Genomic DNA, 12,420 nt, shown 5'->3' on the forward strand with positions numbered 1-12,420 from the left:
CAATCACCTTTATACAGGGGTTTGTGGGAGGAGCCACACGAGCAGTCAGCAGAGGGGTGTGTCCAGACAGGTATACATGGTTTACCACAGGGACATCCATTTAGAGTGGAGATGAGGAAGAATTTTTTCAGCCAGAGGGTGGTGAATCTGTGAAATTCATTCCCACAGATGGCTGTGGAGGTCAAATCATTGAATGTATTTAGAGCAAAGGTTGGTAGATTCTTGATAAGTCAGGGTGTGAAAGGTTATGGGGAGTAGGCAGGAGAATGGGTTTGAGAGGGAAATGGATCAGCCATGATCAAATGGCGGAGCAGACTCAATGGGCCAAATGGCCTAATTCTGCTCCAATGTCTTATGGCCTTAGGTTTGAAGTCAGTCTGGAGGAGTTATCAATTTTATTATAGTAGAACGGGTGAAGAGAGAAATTATTAGATGGATTCGGGCAATAAAAAGAATTGCTTTCACTTGGAGACAATGTGTCCTTTAAGACCACTAATAACAGGAAACACTGGAAATGCTCAGAAAATCCAAAAGCATCAAAGTTAATAGATAAGTTTAAAGAATAAATGTCACAATGTTTTAAATGTGTTTTGAGAAAATAGGCTGAAACATGTGAAGATAAGGAGACAATTTTTGATCGAGCAAGTGATAATCCAAAATGTATCCATGTAAGTACAGTGGAAACAGATTCAAAATTAATTTTCAAAGAATATTGACTATACACTGAAAAATGAAAGATTTTGTTGGACCATAACTTTACTGATGTAGGCATTTATTGAATGTTGCTAATTGCCCTGAACTAAAAGTCAATCACATTGCTAACCTATAAAGAAAGGGGAAGCGAGTGTCACTAATTAGTAGGTCTTTCAAAGAGCCAGCACGGCTTCTAAGAGCTCACTTTGCCTCTGTGCCTTAAGATTCCATAAAATGGAAAGGTTAGACACCATATTTTGTCATTCACTGCTTAGGCAAGTGTTGGAATCTGGAGGACATCATATGCAAGAAAATGGAATAAAGCAGATTGGAAATGGCTGTAAAATGGACATACAGTAATTTGCCTTGACAGTCAAATGAGCATGAAGATTATTAAGCTCTGCATCAATGTAATTTACTGGTTGTTAATGGAGGAAGTCTTAATGAAAGTGTATTTTACATATGTTTTCCTATTTGCTTGGATTCATTATTCTATTATGGATTTACTGAATATGCCCACAAGAAAATGAATCTCAGGATTGTATATGGAGGCATATATGGGCTTTGATAATAAATTTACTCTGAACTTTGACTATCGTAACTTTGCCCTTTTTACATGCATTTTCAATCTCCTTTTAAATTTGTAACCCACATCCTGGCTACTGTTTGGTGACTTGTATATAACTCCCACCAGGGTCTTATAACCCTTGCAGTTTTTTTTATGTCAACTGACAATCATTTTAAATCTTCTGATCTTATGTGACTTCTTTCTAAGGATTTGATTTAATTTTCACCCACAAAACCACCTCACCCCCTCCGCCTACCTGTCTGCACTTCTGATCTGATACGTATCCTTGGATGTTAAGCTCCCAGTTGTGATCTTCTTTCAACCACAACTCTGAGATGCTCCCAGTGTCACACCTACCAGTTTCTGAACTGTGCTACAAGATCACCTACTTTATTTCGTATTCTGTTAGACCTTCAGTCCTGCATTCACCACCCTTCTTTTCAATTTTGTCTCCAAGTTGTCTGAAGTTAAATTCTTATCCCTTTCTAAACTTTTTGTCTTATTCTTTATTTTGAAAATGTCAGTAATCTCTCCTGCACTCTGCTTCCCTTTAACTTTATCCATACTTTTCCAAGCTGTTGAACCCACCCATTACTATTTAGTTTAAAGCCCTATCCATAGCCCTAGTTATGCATTTTGCCAGGACCCTGGTCTCAGCATGGTTTGAGTGGTGAACACTGGAACAGCTCCTTCCCCAGCACTGGTGCCAATGTTTCTGGAATTCAACCCAGATCTCCCATACCAGTCTTTGGATCACATGTTTAGCTCTCTGATCTTATTAACTCTGTAGCAATTTACACTACCTCATTATTCCTTTTTTTAGCACTATTTATTTATTTTGTAATTTATATTAATTTATGTCTTTGCAACATGCAGCTGCTGCAGAACAACAAATCTAAAGTTATATAAGACTCATTATAAACTCTGATTCAGATTAGTTTGTTTACTTTTCTTTTAGTTCTTCTTTGTCGCAAAATGCTGAAATTTAAAGTATATATTTTCTCTAACTTTAGTCCACACCTTACCACATATAACAACCCCCTCCCCCCATGCTCGTCACCTCCCCTTTTCTACAGGTCAAAATATTCTTCTATTTTTCATTTTCCTGGAATGATGAGGGGGCGTTGATCTGAAATATAGCCTGCATCCATACTAGCCTGAAAACTCCTGATCGGGTCCCTTCTCAGAGCTAAGCAGGAGGGTGGCACGATAGTGCAGCCGTGAGCACAATTGCCTTACAGTATCTGTGATCACCAGTTGGGAGTTGATTCCCGTCGCTGTCTCTAATGAGTCCGTATGTTCTCCCTGTGACTACCTGGGGGTCTGCCAGGTGCTGCAGGTTTGATTCCCATCACTGTCTGTAAGGAGTTCCTGTGTTCTCCCTGTGACTACATGGGGTTCCTCCCGGTGCTCCGGATTTCCTCCCACACTCCAACGACTATGGTTAGCGAAGCGAGTTGTGGGCAAGCTACGTTGGTGCCGGAAATGTGATCCCAACCCAATCCTCAGACACAGAAAACATATTTCACAGTATGGTTTGATGTTTCGATGCACATATGACAAATAAAGCTAAGCTTTAATCTCTAAAAACTGAACTCTGTTTCTCCCTTCATGGATGCTGTCTAGCCAGCTGGGTATCTTTAGCAGTTTGTACTTTGTTTGCTCTGTTTGGGCTTGTTTTGTTTGAACTGGAGTGAGAAGAGATTTCAGTAAGGTATGTAAGATTATGAAAACAATAAGTGGAGTGTGTAGGAATGACCTTTACTAAGGAACTGGGAGTTGGAAGATCTCTGGCTCTGAGACCCGAGATCTTCGGGCACAGAGCTTGGAAAAAGCTATGCAACAGACTTTTAACATCGTAAACCAGCGAGTTGTTTGTTATATCTCCCCTCTCGCTGTGAAATGGAGACATCTCTTTCCCCCTTTTTAGTCAGAGAGAGAGCCTGTGGTATGTTGAATACCGGGTGAACGAGTAGTCTTTGGGGTAACTGCAAGTCTGTGTCTTTGCTGTTGCTTTGCTCACACTTGAGTGCTCTGTGGTGGGTGCCGATGCTTTTTATTTCTGGTGGGGGTGGGGGGATCGTTGCTTGCTGCTGCTTACGTGTGTTGGGGGGGGGGAACTGGGGGGGGGTCCCAACATTTAACTGTCATTCATTCTTTGGGGGTACTCCTCTGTTTTCATGGATGTTTGTGAAGAAAAAAAATTCAGGATGTATATTGTATTCATTTATTTGACATTAAATGTACCTTTGAAACAAGGGGACATAAAATTAAAGAAAGTAGTGGAAAGGTTAGATGGTAAATGAAAGAAAAAAATGTGATCTCTCGGAGGGTAGTTGGGTCTGGCACTAAAAGCCTTAATGAGGTAGAACCCTCATCACATGTAAGAAGTATTCACAGTGCACATGAACTGCAGGAATATGGACCAAATATTAGAGGGTAGGATCAGGCTGGATTTTTCTTTCTTGACAGACACAGACCTGCTGAGCTAAATGGCCTTATACTCAGATTTGTTTTCTGCAGTTCCATGACAGGACTTAAGGGTTCCCAAAAAAATCCAAATTAATTAGACGTGGTTTAACTTTGTGCTCGTGTCCCTTGCATGATGATGTTTGTGTAGGTTTGAAGTCGACAGATTGTTAGTGGTTCAACATACTGCCGAGTATTTGCTTGCAGGATGCTGCAAACCTAGATTAATGGTTTGGCCCCAGGCCAGTTACATGTCCTGGCGTTATGAGTTTGTTTCAAGTACATTGGAACACAGTATTAAGAAGCTGGTCATTTAACCCTTTTGTCTGTTCTGTTCTTATGGGAAGCCTCATTAAGTTTGGTTTCACTTCTAATCTCAGGTCCCAACACAGCTAAACCAGCTGCAAATTTAACTCCTTGTTACTGGCCACTTCAGAGGCCACTTTGTTAGCTACACCTGTACACCTGCTCATTAATGCAAATATATAATCATGTGGCGGCAACCCAATGCATAAAGACATGCAGATGTGGTCAAGAGGTTGAGCTGATTGTATAAAAAAAGCACAGACCAGTTGAGGGAAGTGGTGAAGATTGAGAAAAAGGTTTACTGCAGGTCATATTGTGATAATATTGGAAGGGATATTAAACTTGGAGATGTTTGGAGAAAGATTAAGAAATTGGAAGGGGGGTAATCTATTGGGATACTAATATTCCAGTATTGATTGATGAGGGTAAAATGATTATTACTGAGATGGAGAAGGTTAAGTTACTGGCTCTGTTATTTGCTGCAATTCATAATCAAGATAATTTAAATAAAGAGGTTAAACAATGTAGGGATGAGGTTCTAAATGAATACCTTGATGTGCTGGAAGTCAGCTATAGCAATGATAGCATTACTGATGCAGAGTTTTCTTTGTGTGAATTTAAGAAGGCTATTATTTATGTAGGCCAGATGTCTGCAGGAAAGGATGATAAATGTTATTGGTTGATCAGACATATGGCTGCTAATGCTCTTGAGATAACATTAAAATTTTTGAATCATATTTGGAGTTTGGGTCATCTTCCTTCCTCAAAAAAATTAGTAGTACCTGTTCTAAAAGCTGGGAAACCCCACCGGACCCTTCAAGTTATAGGCCTGTATTGTTATCGTCTCATTTATGTAAACTTGTGGAGCATATGGTAATAGAATGTTTGAATTATTTATTGGAGAAGAGAGGTGATAAAGCGTTTTATCAGCGTGGACCTCGGAAGGGTAGAGTGACATTAGATTCAGTCTTATGTTTGGAAGATGATATTAGGGAAGTACAGGTAAATAAAGAAGCAGTATTTTTATATTGAAAAGGCATGTGATATGCGATGGAAGGAAGAACTTTTTGATTAAACTACTGAAATTAGGAGTGGGGGGAGATTGTGTGAATTTTTTCTGAGTTTTTTATTTGGACAGTCTATGCAGGTAAGTGTGGGCAAAGTATATTTGGGTTTCTGTGGAACAGAGAATGAGACCTCACAAGGTAATGTTTGCAGCCCTTTATTATTTAATATTATGATTAATGATATTTTCTCTGAGATAGGTACTGGGGTGGGTAAATCACTATATGCAGATGATGGAGCTTTATGGATTAGAGGTAGAAATTTCAATTTCAAGTAGATGGGGATTTAAACTTCCAGCAGCTAAAACTCAAGTTATATGTTTTACAAAGAGGATTAATAGGCCTGCACTTGATTTGAAATTATATGGTCAAACTCTTGAAGAGTCAGTGGTAAAATTTTGAGGCATGTATATGGATAATAAGCTGATGTGGAAGCACCATATCAGAAAAATCATTGATAAATGTAAAGGAGCATTAAGTATTCTCAGGTGTCTATGTAGGCATTCCTGGGGTGCTATACACAAATCTTTGTTGACCACTTATGTTTGTTTAATTAGATCTGTGCTTGATTATGGCTGTGTGTCTTGTGAATCAGCTTCTTCTTCAATGTTGACCTTAAAGCACAGGCTTTAAGGTGAAGTTGTGGTGCAGTAAGGACACCCCCTGTTTTGGCTTTTCTGCTTGAAATGGGACAATTGCAGAGGTGGAAGTTGATGTTAACATACTGGATTAATTTGGGGGGGGGCAAAGAAATTAACATCCTGTTAAAGGTGTGTTGGAGGACTGTTGGGAACATCATAAGAAGAGTGTTTTTCAGTTTCGGGTGGCTGGGTTCTTATCATGCTAGGAACATGGGTTTGTTGGATTTTACGAAATTTCATACAGCAGCTTTCTCAGTAACCACACCTTATTTCTTTTTCCAACCGTGTTTATTGATTTTAGTTTACACAATTTAATAAAGTCTAAGGATTCTGTTATGCCTGAGGGTCTATTGGTTCATAAATATATAAAGGAAAATTATTGTGGTATGTTAACCATTTTTGGATGAAAAGATAATTTAACTGGGAATGTTGGTTGGCTGTTTTTGTGTCTGAATTACAGGTAATGATGAAGAAACGACTTGCTATCACTTATCAGTATATACAGCAGACAATTGCCATTATTTTCGGTTCTCAGTGAGTGGAAGAAATTTGTCTATGTAAAGTTGTAATTTGTTCAGATTCCTTGTCAGTGATGACGAGTCTTAAAACAGGTGATTCTAGTAGTGGGTCAGATTTACTGTTGGAAACTCATCAAATATTATTTCATGCACAAAGTATTAGTTCATATGTTTGCTTCTTTTGGGCCCCTGCACATAGAGGTGTTGAGGGGAATGAGGGGGTTGATAGTTTAGCTTAGAAAGCTGTTATAAAAGTTCACCAGAGAATATAGACCTTCTACGTAGCAAATCAGAAGGTAAGGGGTTGGTAGGGTTAAGAGTTCGGGGGTTATAGCAAGACTTATTGGATAATGGGCATAAGAGGAGACACCTTTATAGAATACATAAAACTGATGAGTTTATGAGAGTTAGTTAGTAACAGGAGAATGGGGTAAACCAATAAGGGAAGGAATTATTTTGGCACTACTTAGAATTGGGCATACTATGCTTAATTATTCCTTATATCTTGTTGGAAAACATCACTCTGGGTTGTGTAGGCTTTGCCATTATTATGAAACAGTTGAACATATTATTACAGTGTGAAGCATATAAGGTTGAAATAAATCAAATGCAGGCTTCATTACAATCTTTGGGGATTGACAGTTTTCATTTAAAAACTTTAAGTTATGGGAGTGACTTTAATGTATCACAGTATCGCCTTTCATTACTTCCAGTCTACAGGGCTTTTGGGGGTAATTTAGCTTTAATTTGAAAAAGAAGTAGTAAGGGTTTTTTCTCCAGTTCTCTGCACCACAGTGCAGTTGATGGTGGTAATGGATCTTTACGCTGGACTGCTAACTGCCATTAAAAGTCCGAAGAAGAAGAGGTTGAGTTATTGTTCAGACCAAACATCAGAACAGGGAAGAAATGTGATCTAAGTAACTTTGACTGTGAAATGATGGTTGATGCCAGAAGGGGTGCTTTCAGTATCTCAGAAACTGCTAATCTCTTGGGAATTTCATGCACAACAGTTTCTTGAGTTAACAGAATGGTGCAAAACAAAAACAACAAAAAGACATCCAGTGAGTGACTCTCTTGTGGGCAAAATTGCCTTGCTAATGAGAGAAATCAAAGGAGAATGGCCAGACTTGTTCAAGCTGACAGGAAGGCAACAGTAACTCAAATAACCATGCTTTACAAAAGTGGTGTGCAGAAAAGCAACTCTGAAAACACAACACGTTGAACATTGAAGTGGAAGGGTTACAGCAGCAGAATACCATGAAAATTAACTTTTTAACATATAATTTGTGAACTGGCGAATAGGATCCCTTGCAAAAACTATGTCTCCAAGGTTCACAATTTTTTTAAATATAATTTGTTATCATAGCCTGAGGTTTAGAATGCAAAGATGTGCCAACTAAATGTAGGAAGCTTTTCATGTTTCTTTTTAGCAGATCACTTGCTTATGTTGTAAAGTGTGAAGGTACAGAAGGAAAAAGAGGATACAATTTTAAGGTGATTGAAGGAAATCATAGGTGGATTGCCAGAGATAATTTCTTTACACAGAGACTGTGGTGAGTGCATGGAACACCCTGCCAGAGGTAGAGATAGAGAAAGAGGTAGAGGTAGATACGTCAGGGACATTTAAGAAACTTTTAGATAGGCATATGGATATTAGAGAAGTGGAGGGCTATGTAGGAGGGAAGGCTTAAATTGACCTTAGAGTAGGTTTAAAAGTTGGTGCAACATTGTGGGCCAAAGGGTCTATACTGTTCTATGTTCTCTGAAAACAAAAAAAATCAAATAATTCTCATTGGAAGATGTTTTATAATAGATGAAATGTTCAGATTAAGAGACTCCGCCTGAAATATCAACTGTCCATTTCCTTCCATCGACTCTGCCTGACCTGAGTACCTTCATTTCTTTGTGTGTGGCATTGTTTTAGGTGAGTTTAGACACTCGGGTTTGAAATTCTCACCATTTTCAGCCCTTCTTTGTTGAGTTGCCAGTCTTTATCTCTCTAATGTCTCTCTCCCCTACACCTGTGATACATTAAAATTAGCATCTTGCACAGACTCCTCAGGCCCTGCCCTCTATAATTCCTTTCCTCAGCACTCTGCCTTTCTACTCCCCCTTTTAAAATGGTTTGTAAAACTCACTTTTTTTTTGTCCTGATATTTCTTTTGGAAAGCATCACTGTCAAATTTTATTTCATGAAATGCTTTGGGATGTACAATTACAGGTTGACCTTCTATAATCCGGCACCATTGGGACCTGAGGAGTTCCCGATTAGTGAAAATGCCGAATTACAGAAGGATCACATTAAGCAATAGCTAACTGCCTCATCATACCTTTAAAATAGCATGTAAATCAGTAGAAGTTAGATAATAATGAAACCTAAATATTAAATGAGTAGCAAGTGAAATTTTAATAAAGTAATATACTGTACAGGCACAGGTAAAATAAAGGGTACAGGTAAATGTACAGGAATTAACTTATACTGAAAAGTTGAGCGCTTCTGCTTCTAAAGTGAGATGTTTAATATACCTTCAGGAAAAGTTACACGTCTGCAAGTGTGGGGTTGTCGGGATAATCAACATCTTAATCTTGAAAAATGAGTGAAGTGTCAGGAACTGGTGCTGAAACTGGCGCAGCAGTTTCTTCAAATACAGTTTCTTCAACAAACTCTGCTGCAGCTTCCTTGTCTGCTGAACGTTTTTCACCACGCACTGCACGAAACTGTAAGCCATGACACTGCTTGAACCGATGAAGCCAGCCTTCACTATAGTCACACTCATACTCTAGTCCTAGTTCTTCAGGAAACACTTTTGCTCGTTCCTTCACCATATCTCCAGATAGTCCAACACCTTCACTTACATGAAGATTAAACCGCGTTATCAGCACTTTATCTAGTTCCGAACTTCTTGCGTCTTTCATTGTTTTTCTTACGCACATCGGTTTCTTTGAGCCACTATCAACAAAAAAGTGTAGCTGTTTTACTTTCTGTTTATTTATATCGTACCCTGTGGAAGAGCCAATGTTGTAACACTCGCACAAGTTTTTCACCGATACACCACTGTCCACTTTTTTCAAGAGTTCAACCTTATCTTTAATGGATAATGTGTGGTGTTTCTGCTTCACAGCACGAGGTGCATTTTCTTTACTCACTGGGGCCATAACTGGGGCTAAAGTAGAGCCAATGATAGAAACATGGAAACATAGAAAACCTACAGCACAATACAGGCCTTTCAACATGTCCCTACCTTAGAAATTACTTGGCTTACCTATAGCCCTCTATTTTACTAAGCTCCATGTACCTACCTAAAAGCCTCTTAAAAGACCCTATCGTATCCGTCTCCACCACCGTCACCGGCAGCTGATTCCACGCACTCACCACTCTCTGAGTAAAAAACTTACCCCTGACATCTCCTCTGTACCTACTCCCCAGCACCTTAAACCTGTGTCCTTTTGTGGCAACCATTTCAGCCCTGGGAAAAAGCCTCTGACTATCCACACGATCAATACCTCTCATCATCTTGTACACCTCTATCAGGTCACCTCTCATCCTCCTTCGCTCCAAGGAGAAAAGGCCGAGTTCACTCAACCTATTCTCATAAGGCATGCTCCCCAATCCAGGCAACATCCTTGTAAATCTCTGCACCCTTTCTATGGCTTCCACAACCTTTTTGTATTGAGGCAACCAGAACTGAGCACAGTAGTCCAAGTGGGGTCTGACCAGGGTCCTATATAGCTGAAACAATAAATGATATTAATAAATGCAGGGAAATAAGCAGGAATTGCCTGTCTGCGCTTACAAGAGTGCGACAACACGTGAACAGATCTAGCGCAACCAAAACAATGCGCAGTAGATTGGTACGGTGGCCCGGGAAATTTGAAATTACAGTTGCGCGGAAAATTTGAAATCAGTGCCGGATTATCGAAGCAACCGGATTATAGGTAGTTGGATTAGTGAAGGTCGACTGTACTATATATTAAAGATATCTTGCATTTGAGGCTAGTTTTTGAATTGTTTTGGGTTATCTGATTGAATATCACAGAATCAGCATTTCTCTATCACCTGACAATATTTGGGAAAATGTGAAGCAGCAGCAGTTTAGCACTGAAACTGCATTTAAGTTTCTTCCAGGAGCTGTTTGTAGAGTAAATGAACAAGAACCAGCTAGCTCAATGAAGTATAACACAGAGATCAAGCTGTGATTCAGTATATCACCCTCTGCATTTTGTAAATTCACCTTTCCTGTTTCTGCTTTCAGAGAGAGCCCGTGATTATCTGCACAAGACAGGGCGCTACATTGTGATTGGGGGAATCATCTCACCAGTTCATGACTCCTATGGAAAGCAGGTAATACTGCGAAGGACAAATGTATCTTGAACTCTTTCAGTGTTAGACTGTACAACCACAAGAGATAGGAACAGAATTAGGTCATATGGCATTTCACCATGGCCGATTTATTATCCCTCTCAACCCTATTCTCCTGCCTTCTCTCTGTAACCAATGACCTCCTTACTAATTAGGAATCTATTGACCTCTGCTTTAAATATATCCAATTGCTTGGCCTCCACAGCCATCTGCAGCAATGACTTCCACAGATTTACCACCCTCTGACTAAAGAAATTCTTCCTCATCTCTGTTCTAAATGGACGTCCCTCTCTGAGGCTGTGCCCTCTGGTGCAAGACTCACACTATAGGAAACATCAACTCTATTTAGGCCTTTCAATATTTGACAGATTTCAATGAGATCCCTCCCTTTTAATGAGGAGGTTGTTTTTCCTGATGACTATTAACTGCTGCAAGAGGAAATCGAGGCTTTTTTGTTCCACCATGGTAAACAGTGGAAATCGATAGTGATTTGCTCTCGGCCTCTCTTTCCCCTCTCCCTTCATGGTTATTTCTCTAGTTGCACTCTATTGGAAAACCTGGTGAGCCATCGCTGGGCTCCCTACCATGGTGATTTGTAAGAAAGATTGATTCACGAGGAAGTTGAAACACAACACCCTTCTGCCCTGTGAGCTTGAGCCCCCTTCCTCTGGACATTTTCATACATCATATCCTCATAATGTAGCAGGAGGCAATTTGGCCCCTTGAGTGTATGCTGCACTTGGAGCAATTCCACCAATACCATTTTCCCACTCGCTTTTCCTGTAACCTATCACATCTTCCCCTCCACCCCCTTGCCATCCATCTACACCAAGGGTAATTTAAAACAGCTAACTAACTTACCGACCAGAGCACCTTGGAGCACCCAGGAGTACCTCTCTTGAGCTTCCCAGGGAGAACTTGCAAACCCCACACAGCAGCACAAGTTTAAGGATAGGTTGTTGGTACTGAGAGCGAGTGGCAGCAGTGCTGCAGAGCAGTGCCATCCTTTTGCTCTGTGTCTGACCCCATGCAGCCTTGTCTCCCTTTCCTGCAATACCCCCGATAGGAAAAAATAATCTCAACTCTTAAAGTTTCAACTGAAGCTTGTTTGCACAAATTTCCATAGAAAGGTAACTACATTTCCGCACATTTTGTGAGAGTAAATGCTTTATTTCATTATAAGCCTGATTTTTAAAAATGGGAAATTACAACTGAAATGCTCTTCTTTCTGTGCCTTGTTTGTTCAGCCTAGACCCTTTCCAGTCCCTATTACCATTCAAAACTGCTCACTTTTATCACCCCCAAAAAAGGTTTGCAATACCCCCTTCCCTTGTATTCTAATTCATTAACGTGTTTGACAACATGGTTTTGTTCTGCACAGGTCAATGAACACATCTATTTATGACATAACACACTGAAGGGCATGTTGGTAGTACCCAAATGTGTTCTTCATTTCTGCTGTTAGTCCTGTGAATATAGGTTTAATTTCATAAAAATACTGAAGAATAAAGAACCTTTTATTTAGTGGTGTCATGATTTTGAATAATATTTGAATAATCAATAACCTCCAAAACCTTGGCCTCAATTCCCCCTTGTGTAATTGGATCCTGGATTTCCTCACTTGCAGTCTTCAGTCAGTTTGGACTGACAACAACATCTTCTCCATGATCTCCTTCAGCACAGGTACACCACAAGGCTCTGTGCTTAGCCCCTGCTCTACTCACTTTACACCTTTGACTGCGTGGCTAAGCACTGCTCCAATGCCATATTCACGTTTGTTGACAACACCACTGTCACAGGC

The 12,420-nt window shown here is 39.8% G+C and overlaps 1 protein-coding gene across 1 annotated transcript in view; it reads left to right on the forward strand.

Moving 5' to 3' along the window:
* nmnat2 (nicotinamide nucleotide adenylyltransferase 2) overlaps positions 1–12,420 on the forward strand; it is a 275,753-nt gene that overhangs the window by 70,989 nt on the left and 192,344 nt on the right. Inside the window, exon 2 of the mRNA XM_073063279.1 lies at positions 10,513–10,601. Coding sequence (XP_072919380.1) covers positions 10,513–10,601 — 89 coding nt within the window. The remainder of the gene's footprint in view (positions 1–10,512; positions 10,602–12,420) is intronic.

Source organism: Hemitrygon akajei, chromosome 12 (genome assembly GCF_048418815.1).
Source record: "Hemitrygon akajei chromosome 12, sHemAka1.3, whole genome shotgun sequence".
NCBI classification, from domain to species: Eukaryota; Metazoa; Chordata; class Chondrichthyes; order Myliobatiformes; family Dasyatidae; genus Hemitrygon; species Hemitrygon akajei.